The sequence below is a fragment of the Neovison vison genome, chromosome 1 (genome assembly GCF_020171115.1).
Source record: "Neovison vison isolate M4711 chromosome 1, ASM_NN_V1, whole genome shotgun sequence".
NCBI lineage: Eukaryota > Metazoa > Chordata > Mammalia > Carnivora > Mustelidae > Neogale > Neogale vison.
This window is the reverse complement of record NC_058091.1, coordinates 52663703-52679518: the sequence shown is the minus strand read 5'-3', so window position 1 is coordinate 52679518 and position 15816 is coordinate 52663703. Positions and strand designations below refer to the sequence as shown.

The 15816-nt window shown below is 35.1% G+C and overlaps 1 protein-coding gene across 6 annotated transcripts in view; it reads left to right on the top strand.

Annotated features, from left to right (window-relative positions):
* Nucleotides 1-15816, top strand: part of MYO6 (myosin VI) — a 153275-nt gene that overhangs the window by 116158 nt on the left and 21301 nt on the right. For all 6 annotated transcript variants that reach the window (XM_044246965.1, XM_044246962.1, XM_044246958.1 and 3 more), the window contains exons 19-26: nucleotides 488-526; nucleotides 2973-3066; nucleotides 9421-9551; nucleotides 9647-9724; nucleotides 11846-11975; nucleotides 13749-13839; nucleotides 14619-14769; nucleotides 15547-15755. In XM_044246965.1, coding sequence (XP_044102900.1) covers nucleotides 488-526; nucleotides 2973-3066; nucleotides 9421-9551; nucleotides 9647-9724; nucleotides 11846-11975; nucleotides 13749-13839; nucleotides 14619-14769; nucleotides 15547-15755 — 923 coding nt within the window. The remainder of the gene's footprint in view (nucleotides 1-487; nucleotides 527-2972; nucleotides 3067-9420; nucleotides 9552-9646; nucleotides 9725-11845; nucleotides 11976-13748; nucleotides 13840-14618; nucleotides 14770-15546; nucleotides 15756-15816) is intronic.

The following is a 15816-nucleotide window of genomic DNA, read 5'->3' as shown; positions in this document are numbered from 1 at the left end:
ATTTAAGATAAGTGTTATATAAAACATTTCCAATATATACCGTTAGTATGTATTTTAAGTATGTCTTCATTCTTCAGTGGAATCTGACAGCAGCTACACCCAGCTTGCTACATATTCAAGTACTGCCCCGTTAATCTCTTTTGGAATGCATCTGCTATATTTTCATTTACTTCCTTTGTTGCCTGTACACTTTTTGCTCTTCCATTCCACCTGCAAGTGTGCATGTATATTTTTTAGCCTTGCTAATATTCAGTCTTTTAATGATATAAGTTCTGTATAAGTCATGTAAGTTATTGTCCTTAGCATTATATTAGCCATATATTGTGCACGTTACTGTCAAAGAATTTATGTATCAGTTGTTAAATTGTACAGTGTTGTATGTTGATGTTATTGCATGTTATTTTATGCTAATGTTGGAGAGCTAATATTAATAACATTGTGTACTTTTGCTTTTTGAAATAATGAAGTGATTTTCTTTCTTCTACAGACACAACTAAATCTGCTTCTGGATAAACTTCGAAGTACTGTGAGTACACTTAGAAAAATCCAGGGTTTTTAAATGGTCCCCTTTAAATTATTAGTAATTACTCAAATAGGCACAGTAAACCTGAAATGATTAGAAATTTTTTTTTTTAAAGATTTTATTTCTATTTGAGAGAAAGTGAGAGAGCGAGCGAGCACAAGCCAGGGGAGGGGTAGAGAAGCAGGTTGCCCACTTGAGCAGGGAGCCCAAGATGGGACTTGATCCGAGGACTCCGGGATCATGACCTGAGCCGAAGGCAGAGGCTCAACCAACTGAGCCACCCAGGTGCCCATAGAAAGTAATTCTTAAACTGAATTGCCTCATTTTGAAAAATCAGTTTTTAGGGGTGCCTGGCAGGCTCAGATGGTTAAGCTTCTGCCTTCAGCTCAGGTCATGATCTCAGGGTCCTGGAATTGAGCCCTGTGTAGGGCTCCCATCTCAGTGGGGAGCCCACTTCTCCCTTTCTCTCTACCTCTCCCTCTGCTTGTGTGCTGTCTCTTTCTCAAATGAATAGATAAAGTATTTTTAAAAAATTAAAAATCAGTTTTTAAAATGTCATTTTGGTTAGGCTTGTTCTGAAGAAAAGTCAAATATATATGTGAAGTCATGATTTTAGAAATATACAGAATTCTCCCAATGTTATTAAATTAAAGTTTTCCTGTATTTTCAAAAAAGTGAAAATAATTAGTTATGTGGAGAAGAAAACGTATTTTTTAGGATTAAACATAAGGCATGTAATTCATTTTCGTTTTATTATTCTATTAGTTACATTCTCCAGCATGGCAGTGTTGATATGGAAAAAATGGGCATGATATTTTTATGCCCTGTTATAGAGGCAGAATTTCTTAGAATCTTTTTTTTAAACTAGTTTTAGTAGTTCACTGTATTTTTTATTTTTTAATTTTTTGTTTTTAAAAATTATTTATTTGAGGGGGAGCAGGGGGAAGGGCAGAGGGAGAGGGAGAGAGAGTCTTAAACATACTCTGAGCTGAGTGCAGAGCCCAATGCAGGGCTCTTATCTCATGACCCAAAAATGGTAACCTGAGCCAAAACCAAGAGTCCGATGCCCCACTGACTCTGCCATCCAGGTGCCTTAGTTCACTCTTTTTTTTAATGGAAAATTTATCAGAGAAAGAAGTTTGATATGTGGGTTATATAAATGAGGCATGATTCCAAGGTGAGACATTTTTTAAATAGATCTGCTGAACTAACCAGGTATTCTTCCTTATCAAGTTGGCATTTTGGAAAGCCAGATATTTATTCTGTTGGTGCTGTTATTGCTTAACTTATTGTTAGACTGGCTTTGCGGACCATTGAGAAATTTTTGCACATGACCTCATTGTTTGCAAATATTTATCTCTTATGAACCAAACATCTTTAAAAACCAAATCTGTTGAGGAGGGTGTTTTATTTTTGTCACCCATTATAGTGCTACTATAAAATAAGGAGAATACTTTTGTGATTTATAAGAAGAAGGTATTTCTAAAAAGTGTTCTGAAAGTGTTTGCAATGAGCATCATTGTTGAAATAGCTATTCAGTGTTCTGCTGGGACTACTGTGAAAAGAAACAGTAATTTGGAAGTCGAGTATACTCACTTTAATACCCAACAGTTTCATTGTGTACATATATATATATTCTTTCTGCCTCATTCAGCATAATCTGATAACTGATTCCAAATGCATGCCTTTAAAAAGCTTTTTAAACTACTATTTAACAAATAGAACTTTAAAATGTGCAGTGGTGCAGCTTCAGGACTTACTGTATACTTTTGAAGTAGAACGATGAAAAAGCTTGAACTTTTCTCCCCACTTTGGTCTAAATTTGAAGAGGCAGAACTTTATTCATTTCTCCTGTTATAGGACAGTTTTCTTATCACTGAAACATGGCACATCAATACACTTAAATGTAGAATAAAATCATATATATATATATCAGCCTGAAAAATATATTGTTTAAATATGTTAAAATATTTTATGATGAAAGAGTTTTCTTTTTACAATAATACAGTTTTTGGCACTCAAATCTATAATCCCCCCTTCTTTCTTTCTTTCTTCCGATATATTTGTTTTGGAGAGAGAGCATGAATACAAGGGGCAGAGGGAGAGGAAGAGAGAATCCCAAGCAGGCATTATGCTTAGTGTGGAGCCTGATGTGGAGCTCTGTCCCACAACCCTAAGATCACAAACTGAGCCAAAACCAGGAGTCGTGTTTCCAATGAACTGTGCCACCCAGGCATCCAGTATTTTTCTGATATTAGTATATAATGCAGAGATTCGTTCCAAGCTTGAAGTTTTAAAACTGTCTAATTATGTTTTAAATTCTTTAGTGATTATTTTAAAAGAATTCAAATATTAATGTTAACATGTCTGAAATTTACTGATATTCATAAAAATAGAAAAGCAAGAATGCTCTATGTGTAGTCTTTAAAAAGTACCTTTATTCTCCTAGGGTGCAAGCTTTATTCGTTGTATCAAACCTAATTTAAAGATGACAAGCCACCACTTTGAAGGTGCCCAAATTTTATCTCAACTTCAATGTTCAGGTATTTTCATATTTTTGTAATTTATATTCATGTGTGTTGGGAGTCTTAGCTCAGATACACTTTACTATGTACAGTGTTTTCAAACAACTCACAGTTATCTTGATTGTTTTTAAGTGGATTGATTTTTACTTTCTATTTCTTTTAATTATAAGAAAAGTATGGTTAACAAATTATTTGAACAATACTGGGGTATAGTTTATTGTGAAATAAAACAATTTTACACCATTGAAGTAAGATTTATGAAAACTGTAACTGCAAACCTAGGTCTTCCTTAAGTAGGTTGCTTTCCAATGGCCTTCTCAGCCTGGCAGCAGTTCATTTCTCATGCCCCATGAAGCTGGGGCAGGAGGTAGGTTTTGGTGTCCTTGCTCTCACTCTACCACTTTTAAAAAAATGAAAACACAATGCCCTTGGCTGCTGCAGAACTTCTGTGCACCTGGTTAAACCACCTCCTATCTCTCACCTGCCGCATTCTAACTTTGCTCAGTCACAGAAGTCTTGGGCACTAGGCTCTGTTTTTCCTGTACTGCCTGCATATCCTTCTGCTGTCTCCACCCATTCTACTCCTACTTTCTCCCAAGGCGTTAGTCTTCTCCTTGCCTTTTGATCTTTCTCAGGCTTGTAATACTTCCTTAAACTGTCTTGTCTTTCTCACTCCTTATATAGTTCCTCTTAAAATCAGATTTATTATAGAATCACTTAAGTTTCAGGGTCTCTCATTTAGTTGAGCTGCTTTGAAAGTGCTGTACCTGCTTTTGTATTCTTTTGTAATTTTGTACTTTTTTCTTAAATTACAGTTATATAAGCTTTAGGCAGACTCACCCTGTTCTCCTTAAATCTGAGTCTCTGCCAACAGACAGCCTTACTTCTTTACTAGAAGATGGAAAGCTTCACCTATGTGCTCCCAAACACTGCTATCTACCTGCATATCCTTCCCTCCTATGAAGAAGGTGGAAGTGCCTCTCTTCTTAGTTGAGATCATAATTCTTTGGAATCATTTCTCCTACCTTCTTATGAATCTTCAATATCGATTAGCTATATTGAACCATTCCCTTTGAGGTGGTTTCTCTCATTACCATTTAAATATGTGGAGACCTCATCTTAATTCCCTCTGACCCACATTCCCTTCCACCTTCTTCCTTATATCTCATCTTTTTGTTCTCTAGTTTTTCCCTTTCAGTCCAAGAGTAGTCTATTCTTGCTTTCTCAGTTTCCTGCCTTCCACTCACTCTTTAACTCAAGAGAATTCAGGTTCCACCTTGATCAGTCCAACAAAATAATTCTTGATAAGGTCACCCGTAATTTCCCTGATCCTAAATCACACGTTCATTTTGCAGCCTGTCTCTTAGAAGATGTCACAGTAGCATTTGACTTGACCAGTCCCCCTCACGTATCTTTGCCTTGGCACCTGATTCAGCTCATGTTCCTGCTTTTCTCTTTAATTCACAGAAGACTCCTCTGTAGGGTCTTCTTCTTTTACCTGGGTATTATATGTTAGAGTTTTTCAGGCTTTGGGTTAGGCCTCGTTTCTTTCTCACTCTTAACCAGTGCTGTCTGATACAACTTTCCATGTTGATGGAAATATTTTGTATCTGTGTTATATAGCATGGTAGATACTTGTGGCTGTTGAGGGCTTGAAATGTGGCTGTGTGACTTAGATACTGATTTTTAAATTTTATTTAATTTTTTAAATTTTAAATAGTCACATGTAGCTAGCACAACTACAGACCACGTGGCTAATGGTGCCATACTGGACAGCATAGTTACATATTCTCCATCTAAGTCTCCCCAAGTCCCTCTGGTGTGACCTCCTAAACAGTGAGTACCCCCCCAGACTTATCAAAATATAATTAACTATAACATTATATAAGTTCAAGGTGTACAATGTGTTGACTTGATACCCTTTTATATTGTAAAATGATTATCCCCATGATATTAGCTAACTGTCTCATCAGATTTCATAAGTACCAGTTCTTTTTTGTGGTGGGAATATTTAAGATCAGCTCTGTTAGCAAACAGTGTAGTCTTAGTATTCCCTAATCTAAGCTATCACCATCTTTCACCTGGCTTTTTGCTGTAGCTTTCTAAGTATTCTCCTTGCATCTGCTCCGTCTGTTCTTCATATACATCCAGAATTATTGCTTTATAATTCAAGTCTGAGCATGTCTTTTTACTGCTTAAAATTCTGTATAATGGCTTCTGAGTATTATTAGGGGAAAGAGCAAAGTCCTAGTAGCTTATGAGGCCTCATAAGGTCTAGTCCATGCGTTCCTAGCTCTATCTTTTCCCACTGTCTCTCTTCTCTGTGCTTCAACCATGCTGGCCTTTGTTTTGTCATTGAATGCTCCATATTCCCTCCTGTCCCAGGGCCTGTGTACATGCTGCTTCCTCTGTTTGAGGAGCTCTTGCCTCTTCTTTGTTTTCATCTTGCATATCTATGCTTGGTTGTCCTTTCCTTGTGAAAGCCTTTCTTGATATCCTCAAGAGGAAGGGGGTCTGAATAAAGGGTGCTGAACATTTTCATTATAGTCATAAATTTTATATGTGTTTGTATAATTATTTTTTTCTCTAACCTATAAATCCCTTGAGGGCAGAAGCAGTGTCTCTTTTGGCTTGCATTTATCCCAGCCTCCTAGCAGTGCAGAGCTCATACTGGACTCAGTAAATATTTGTTGAGTGAAATGCACAGTCTAGCACATAGGATGATTTATTTGTGAATAATTTTAACAAATGCTGGAAGATTAAATAATTCATGTCTGCTGTATTCATATGTATAGTTTGGATTTTTTTAAAATTAATTAATTTGAGAGAGAGAGAGAGAGCATGAGCAGGAGGGGAAGAGGGAGAGAGAATCTCAAGCAGGCTGTGCCAAGTGCAGAGCACAACATGGGACTGGATGTCAGGACCCTGAGGTCACAGCCTGAGCTGAAACCAGGAGTTGGATGCTTAACAGACTGCGCCATCCAGGTGCCCCAGTATGGATGTATTTTTGTAATGTTTTCTTCAGGTAGTTTTGAGTTTGCTTTTTTCTCATTTAAATTTCTCTTAGGGTTAATTTAGCCTAATATCACAAATCATTTATTTTGTAAGTGATCATCTTGACTTACATCTGGTAAGTCAAGCATGTTTACATTTAGCTATATATACTAATAAGTTAGTAGAGTGTGGGGTTACAGATGCTTTAGCTGGGATTTCTCTTTCAGTTAAGCAGTGTATTTCAGGTATTAAGATGTGTTGGCAGCTTAATAGATGACACCAATTCATAGTAGTTTGATTCTTTTTTGAAGTAATGATGATAGTAAAATGGTATAGAGTTGGTTCTAGTCATGTGGCCACGTAATGAGAAAAATAAAAAAATACCAAACACAGTAGAAATAAAAATATTTATGAAGCTTTCTAAAATAAAGGGATTTAAGAAACAAGATGAGATCGGGAGGGAGACAAACTATTAGAGACCTTTAATCTCACAGAACAAACTGAGGTTGCTGGGGGGTTGACGGGGTAAGGATAGGGTGGCTGGCTTATGGACACTGGGGAGGGAGGGTATGTGCTGTGGTGAGTGCTGTGAAATGTGTAAGCCTAATGACTCACAGACCTGTACCCCTGAAACAAATAATACATTATTTGTCAATAAAAATTTTTTCTCATAAAAAGGCATGTAAGATTTGAATTCTACACTGCCTTTCTATTTTCATTATTTTTTTCCAAATAAAGTAGAATTAATTCATTTAGTACATCATTTACTAAAATTACTATCTTCTCATCAGCCAACATCAGGGCAAAGTAGGGGAGGATAAGAGAAGGCAGATGTTCTTCCTCTGTAACCTTGGGGTTGTGCTGCCTGTCTGTGGCAACAAAAAGCATTCTGAGTATAACCAGTCAGACTGCATCAACAAGTCCCTCACCAAACTCTCAGAGTAGGAGCCAGGGAATGGAAATTTCTAGAAGGAAGAGTACTTGACTTGGTGTTTTTTTTTTTTTTTTAAAGATTTTTATTTATTTATTTGACAGAGAGAGATCACAAGTAGGCAGAGAGGCAGGCGGAGAGAGAGAGAGAGGAGGAAGCGGGCTCCCTGCTGAGCAGAGAGTCAGATGCGGGACTCGATCCCAGGACCCTGAGATCATGACCTGAGCCGAAGGCAGCGGCTTAACCCACTGAGCCACCCAGGCGCCCCTGATTTGGTGTTTTTAATTTTTATTTTTTAAGTGTTGAAAGGTCTTTATTGTAAATTAGCTTCAGGTGCTGAGAAAGCAGTCCAGGGCTTGGCAATTTGCTAAGCTTCAGGATACTCTTAATGAACTTTTGTCAGACAGTTCATATGCTGTCTTCAGCTATTGGGCAAGCCAAGAGACTCAGAGGTGGCAGATGTATACATTCCCTAGGGTACTTGTTTATTTGATATAAATGGACAAGAATTGTAACGATACAAAACCTTTAATTTCTCCTAGCAGAGCCCAGAACTAATTAGATTTAGTTTTAGGTATTTCTTTCCATAGGAATGATTGCCTTTATGTGCTTCATTAATTAGTATTAAAAATTACAGAAGTTACATTATTGACTCTAACGAAAATCAAATAGTACAGAATAATATAAGTAAAAAGTCTCATTTCTCAGGGTCGACCACTTAATTCTGTTTTGGGTATATTTCTTATACAGGTTGAATCTCTGCCGTGTTCTTTTTAATGAATACATCATATTCTACCATATGATTGTAACACAATTTAATTGATTGATATTTAAGTTGTTTCTGTTTTTTTTTTTCTTTTTTTTATTACAGTGACACAGTGGACATGTGTGCATTCTCTATGAATATCTTTGTCCACATGTCTGATAAATTGTAGGGTAGATTCAAAGAAGTAGAAAGTACTGAGTCAAGGGGATAAATATTTCCAAGTTGCTATCCAAAATTGTTGCACTGGTATATTTTCCCAATGGTAGTATAGGTATATGTTTTCTTACATTGTCATCAACCCTGAGTACCATTGGTCTTTTATACCTTTGCCAGGTAGGTTAAAAGTCAATAGGTTAAAATCCAATTTGACTGCCTAGAAAATATATCTTTCCTATGAGATTATGTCAAAATAAACATCCACTCATTTAAAAAAAATTTAGTAGTCTCGGGGCGCCTGGGTGGCTCAGTGGGTTAAACCTCTGCCTTTGGCTCGGGTCATGAGTCCCGCATCGGGCTCTCTGCTCAGTGGGGAGCCTGCTTCCTCCTCTCCCTCTGCCTGCCTCTCTGCCTACTTGTGATCTCTTTCTGTCAGATAAATAAATAAAATCTTTAAAAAAAAATAAAAAATAAAAAAAAATTTAGTAGTCTCATTTTGCTAATTTAAATTTTTTTTTAAGATTTTATTTATTTATTTGATGGATATCACAAGTAGGCAGAGAGGCAGGCAGAGAGAGAGGAGGAAGAAGCTCCCTGCTGAGCAGAGACCCCGATGTGGGGCTCGATCCCAGGACCCTGGGATCATGACTGGAGCTGAAGGCAGAGGCTTTAACCCATTGAGCCATACAGGCGCCCCTGAATTTTTGACCACCAGGAACTTAATTTGATATAAGGAATGAGATTGGGATCCAGTGTTATGTTTGTTTTCTAAATGGTTGGCCATTTGTCCTAATATTTTTTTGTTGAATTATTTTATTCCTGTTGATTTGAAAGTCCTAGAGAGTGAAACCTAGGTATTTTTTATAAATAAAAGTAGTAGCATTTTCTATAGTTGTTGAGCCTTCCCCTGACTACTTCATACTTTTCCTAACATGAAAAGTTCATACTGATTCAAGGCTCAAATTACAAGCTACTAGAGTTATACTGAAAATATTCATTCTAAATAGACTAGTTTCTTTGAGAGGTGAGTGAAAGGGGATCTTTATAGTGAAATAGTGAGCTCTCCTTTCTTTTTCTTTTGCTTTGTGTAAGCATAGGTAAGAATTTGGAAATGTGTCTGGCTACTTCTTGGGGACTCTATCAGGAATCTTGTTTTAAAATTAGCCTCAGAACTGGGAAAGTGGCTTAATGCAGGCCTTTATCTCATATGCTATTGATTGTGACAGACGTTTCTAGCAGAAAAAAGAAACTAGATTGAGCTTTCTAGGGACCAGTAATTTATCCCTAGAAAATAGTTAGGAAAACTGATTTTTGAGGAAATTTGCTAGAATAGTTTTAGGTAGCGGGTATGTTCATACTTATTGAATATGAGTATGATACTCCCTATGTAATATTTCATTGTTGATGATTCCTGTAAATTACCCTTTTCTAAATATTAATTTGTAAAATTGTTAGATCATTTACAAGTTCTTTTTGGACTTCTGTTCAGAGATTGGCAATAATTTGTGTTTGTTTATGAATCTAGGTATGGTGTCTGTTTTGGACTTAATGCAGGGTGGTTTCCCATCACGAGCCTCCTTTCATGAACTCTACAACATGTATAAAAAGTATATGCCAGATAAACTTGCAAGATTAGACCCAAGACTGTTTTGCAAGGTACAAATACTGCTTAAACTGAAATTTCTTAGCTATGAACTATCTTTCTTACTAATTACTGTTTGGCATTTAACTATTGAGCTTTTATTTTTCAGGCTCTTTTTAAAGCTTTGGGCTTAAATGAAGTTGACTACAAGTTTGGATTAACAAAAGTATTTTTTAGACCTGGCAAGGTAAATACATCTTATTTTCAACTTTAACATGATGAATATGGATAGTAGGAGTCAATGCGTATTTTTGTGTCTAGTGATTTGTGTTATTCATGAACTATGATCACTAACAGTATGTGTATATATATATACACAGTTTCCCTGCCTGTGAGAAGTTTGCAATGTGTAATATTTTGTACAAGTTTTACAACTTCTATTTCACATTTGGAAGTACTGGAATCAGGGCATTGTTTAATTGGTTTTTTTTTGCCTAAATAAGGATTAACCAGAAAATACTTACAATTTATTTTTTAAAATTTATTTTAATTAATTAATTTTTTAAAGTAGACTCCATGCCCAATGTGGGGCTTGAGCTTAAAATCCCGAGATAAAGAGTCCCATGCTCTACCACTGAGGTAGAGCGCCCCTACCAGAAAATACTTACTGAAATCTTTTCTTTTTCTTTTTCTTTTTCTTTTTTTTTTTTTTTTAAGATTTTTATTTATTTATTTGACAGACTGAGATCACAAGTAGGCAGAGAGGCAGGCAGAGAGAGAGAGGAGGAATCAGGCTCCCTGCCGAGCAGAGAGCCCGATGCGGGGCTCGATCCCAGGACCCTGGGATTATGACCTGAGCTGAAGGCAGAGGCTTTAACCCACTGAGCCACCCAGGCGCCCCTGAAATCTTTTCTAAAACATTAATTCAATTTTCAATAATTAAAAATTTTGCAGTACCTTTGAGTCTTCCTTGTAAGAACAAATTTTATTGGCGTAGGATAGTTGTATAAGGTATAGGAAATTGGACTAAAGATTGTGCCAATTTCTGTCAAACCCCAGAATGAGTGAATGTATGTACTTTTGTATGTAACATAATTAGGCTAACCCGTAGTTTTTGTATTTATAGATTTTTGTGCTAATTTACAAGACTGACTTACAGAGTATTTCATAGCAAATATGTACAAAACAAAAACATCTAAATGCTATTCACAGTCTGTAATATTGTCACCATTCCTAGCTTTGTATTGAATAATAGCATCCTCATAATTTTAAATACAACTATAATTATATAATAGCCAACTATGCTTGTTTGACGTAGCAATATCATTAATAAATATCTCTACTGCCTTGAAAGCTAGATTAATGATAATCTGATTTCACATTTTTGGGCATGAGATAAAAATCTATGTAATACCTCTCTCTGAATATTTTTACTGCAGAGGACCCATACCATATCTTGTATAAAAGAAAAAAAATTAAAAGAAAACAAATATAAATTCTAGTTCGCTTAGCTATAATCATACATATTTATCATAAGTTCAACATTTCTCTTATTTCAGGGCTATAGTAATAATTTTAGAATTAATAGCCTGAGAAAACACTTGGTCTTATTTGCCCTGAGAAAAATTAATCAGAAGAATATGTTGAAAACATAAAGCAGGTTTTCAAAGATCTTTATTCTTGTTATGTTACCTTTATTTTTGATTATAAGAAGCCTTTGTATTGATAGGTGTGTGACATCCTTAGTATATTGTCGTTAGGTATTTGATAAAGGATAGAAATCATTTTATAATTTGGTGGTAAGTTGTGAAAATAATGCATTTTATTTTTTAATAGCCTAATAGCTCTTTTATTTGTATTGTCTTTTTCTTAGTAGCGATTTCTTATATCTGAACAAAATGAGGATGGAGGTTGGGAAAGTCAATGGTTTTAGTGGTACCTGATTTTATTATACAGATGACCTTTACTTGTCAGAAACTGTACACAGTTATCTACATAAGTATGTGGATGAGCAATTCAGAAACATATTAGCCCTTTTATCATTCTTTCCTCGGTTAAACTTTTTTTCCAACCATCTGTAATTGTCGTTTAAGGTTAAGGTTTTTTCTACTTTTATTATTGAATCTGTTAACTAGTAATGAGTAACTCCCTTTTACCCCTCCAAAAAAGGATGCTGAAGGAAGGAAGAGAAAGGCAGCAAAATATAGCTAAATATGTCTGAATTTGCTGAGACTTGTGTCTGTAATTGGTTTGTGATCATTTCTAGGAAGTTAAATTTTTTTACTTGACTTCTGGTTATTTTGTATCTCTCTGTGTGTTTAAGCACATTTGTCTTTTGATATTGATGCTAAATTATTTCATTTCCTAGTTTGCAGAATTTGATCAGATCATGAAGTCTGACCCTGATCATTTAGCAGAATTGGTTAAAAGAGTCAATCACTGGCTTATCTGCAGTCGCTGGAAGAAAGTTCAGTGGTGCTCACTCTCAGTCATCAAATGTAGGTGTTTTCTTTTACATCAAGATCTGTAATTATTTTGGAAATGAATTGGTTTATGGAATGTTATGTGTTACCACAGTGGTGAGTGCTGGGCCATAGGGACCACTTTGCTTATTCATGCTGTGTTGCTGGTTCCATGTAACACCTCCATGTAGTGTACATGGTAAATATTGAGACAATATTTTGTGTGTGTGTTACTTATTTTCCTATCCAGATACATTATGGGAGAATTACTTTCATCATATCCTAAACAAAACAGAAACAGAGCTCATGATCTTGATTCCTTTCCCTCTCTCCACATCATCCCCTAATTTCTCAGAGTTCAGCTAGAACTTTTCTCTTTCCACCTGCATGGCATCTGCAGTTCACACACCAGAAATTTCAAGATTGTGATTATCTGTCCTATCTTGTCCCTGAAATCGTGTCAGTGAACAAATCCTGTTGATTCCTTTCCCAAATACTATACGTTCTTTCCTCTGTATTGCCAGGGTCTTAGTGGTACCTCACTCTCCCACTCACGTAATAACTTCGGTAGCTCCCAAACTGGGTTTTCTCAGCTTCTTAGGAGTACTCTTCCCAGAGTTTCTTTCTAAACTAAAAGCCTTTTATTAAGGCTTTCCTATAATATAGGGCAAGGTCTTAGAATGTCTTTCAAGACCCCGTGAAGTGGGGTTTTCAGCTTCTCTTTCTAGCCTCCGCTCCTGCCACTGCTCTTTTAGACCCTGTTCTCTGACACGCTGCTAGGTCACAGCCACTGTTTATCTCTGCCCAAAACAAGGATTAGGGGCAAAATGTTTTTACCTGACAGTCTGTGGCAAATAGTTAATTGTGTAGAATTATTGTCAGTAACTTGATTAAATTTATAATTGTCCCTTCCACCTCCCCACTTGCCAGTGCTAGGCACTCGAAAAGGATTAAGTAAGATATAGCGTATTAAGAGAAAAGTAAGTCTCTTTGATGTAACCAAAAGGGACCATGCAAACAAAGATTATTATTGAGGTCTTTTGTTAGACAGTCATGAATATAGATAAAAAGAAGACAATAAGAAAGAAAAAAAAAACAGTTCTTTTTCCGACAAGTTTTCCAAGTAAAATATAAACACATTTGTCAGTATAGTTCAGTGCTTTCAGCTTTATACATTGCATTATGGTAGAAAACACATTATATTTAAATTATTGTGCTACACCATTTGTGGATTGTGTTATGCAATGGTTTAATCAGTAACCAGACAGGATCTTTGCAGAATGTTTATAGAGAAGCTCTGAAAAAAATGTTTCAAGGTCATTTTGTAGAATATTCAAGGTCTTTAGTGTAGAATATTCTGGATATCTGAAGTTAAATAGATTCCTTTACTGTAGGGCTCTCAGAGGCTTCACTATGTGTGTTCATTGTGAATCTTCTACAGGAGGTATAGCGTATAGCTTTTCTTAAATTCATTTGACAGGTGAACCCTTTTTTCCCCAAGCCAGACCTATTAACATTTAATAGACCAATATTTCCTAGGACAATTTGGGAAGCAGTAGTGTGCCATAATAAGGAAATAACACATTTAAAATGTAAATCTAGCCACACACATGATATACTTTTTATTTTAAGAAATACAAGGAATTAAAGAAATGTTCAACTTCATGATTTGTTATCTGGTATAATATGTTCATCACAATTTCATGTGTCTTGAAAATTGCTTGGTGGAAATGAGTGGTTTTTAAGAATATGATATGCCTGATATAAACTGAAAAATTGTCTATCATTGTATTTTCCTCTTACATATAGTGAAAAATAAAATAAAATACCGAGCTGAAGCCTGCATTAAAATGCAAAAAACTATTCGAATGTGGCTTTGCAAAAGGAGACACAAACCTCGGTAAGATGAATAGTGCCTAAAGAATCCTACTAAACCTATTTACCCTAATACAAAATGGTTATAAAGTCATAATGAAGAGCAGTTTGGACACTCTTAGAGTTTTCTCCATTCTCATGTTCTTTGTAAAAAGGCATATTATTTGTGATTTTTTATTATGTACTTGAAATTAATCAATGCACTAATTCAGTATTACTTGCTCATACTACAAAAGGATATGAAGTACCTTAAAAAAATGTAGACACTATAAAAAGTTGAAATAAATGGCTAACAGAAACTCTTTTATTCCGAGTATTTTATTATCTTGAGTTTCTTGATAATCAAAATGTTAAATTGGCATTGTTTTTAAAAAACCTCATTAATGTTTTCATCATAATTCTCAAGATTATCTATAGGAATTATATTGTCTCACTGTAAGTTTGGTCTTTATTTTTGAGTCTTATTAATTTAGACTTTTTAAACTTAGAGTCCTGAATAACTGTTAATCCCTAAACCTTTTTAAAGAGATTAGATAACTCTTTTAAGTTCTATAATTAGAAATCTCAAATTTTCAGAGTAAATACAGAAGGCTAAATATTACGGATAGGCATCAGTGTCATTCACACCCATACTTGATTCTTTTTTTACCTTCAATAAGAGATCTAAAAAAGAGAATCCTGGATAGTATGAAAACAGAAGTGAAATACCCTATTTAGCAGTATGTTTGGCATTTTATTAAGATGAAAAATGTATGCATAGCATTAAGTGGTGAATTTAAACTCTGATGAAGTATTTCTTTGCAGCATTGATGGCCTGGTTAAGGTGGGCACACTGAAAAAACGACTTGATAAATTTAATGAAGTTGTCAGTGCATTGAAAGATGGAAAACCAGAGGTGAATAAACAGGTCAAGGACCTTGAAATTTCTATTGATGCTTTAATGGCCAAAATTAAGGTATGTAATTTTAATCCAAATGGCTGACTTTTTTTTAAAATAATTTAATACGCTTGTTATTGGTATTGAATTTTATAGAAAAAAATTCTTTTTTAAAAAAATACAAATGTTGCACAAGTTGAGTCTCAGTGATGGCAAGTGATTCTCACTATAGTGTTCTTTCTGTGTTTGAAAATTTTTATAGCAAAAAACTGAAAAGATAATTTTTATGCAGTTTCATTTGTTAGGAAAGTCCTCCTTCCCACCCAAAGTAGTAACTAAAATACTATACTCTGTTAGTAAGCTTTTATATAATCATTACTGAGACAGGAGTAAGGAGAGTTATTTTCATTTGTCTCATTTTTTTTTTACCTTCAGAAACTAATTTTCAAATTACAAAAGTAATATTATGGAAAATTTGGAGAAAACCACCAAAAACCCCTTTAACCCCAACAATAACACATTCAGCTATTACTCTGTTGCAGTCACCTTTCAGTCTTTTTTAGAAGCACGTTTGTATGGTTCTCCTCACAATTTAATTTTGTGCCCCTTTTGTTATGTTATGTCTTGTTCCTGTTATTACATTATCTTTATATTGGCTGTATCATGAACTACTTAGGTGTTTTGAGCTTAGCAATTAATTTTCCTTCAAGTTTTTTAGGGAAAAAATAATGGGCCTTTTTTTTGGTCTTAATTTTCATTTATTTAATTACCAGTGGGACTGAAAATGTTTTTGGTATATTCACATTGTGTGGCAGAAGATAATTTTTAAGTACATGCTTATTATTTTTTTTTAAGTCCACTATGATGACCAGGGAACAAATACAGAGAGAATATGATGCACTAGTGAAAAGCTCAGAAGAACTTCTTAGTGCATTACAGAGAAAAAAACAGCAGGAAGAGGAAGCAGAAAGACTGAGGCGTATTCAAGAAGAAATGGAAAAAGAAAGAAAAAGACGTGAAGAAGATGAACAACGTCGAAGAAAGGAAGAGGAGGAAAGGCGGATGTAAGATATTTATATTGTTTTGAATTAGAAACTAACAGCATAGTGAATTCTTGGTGTTGAG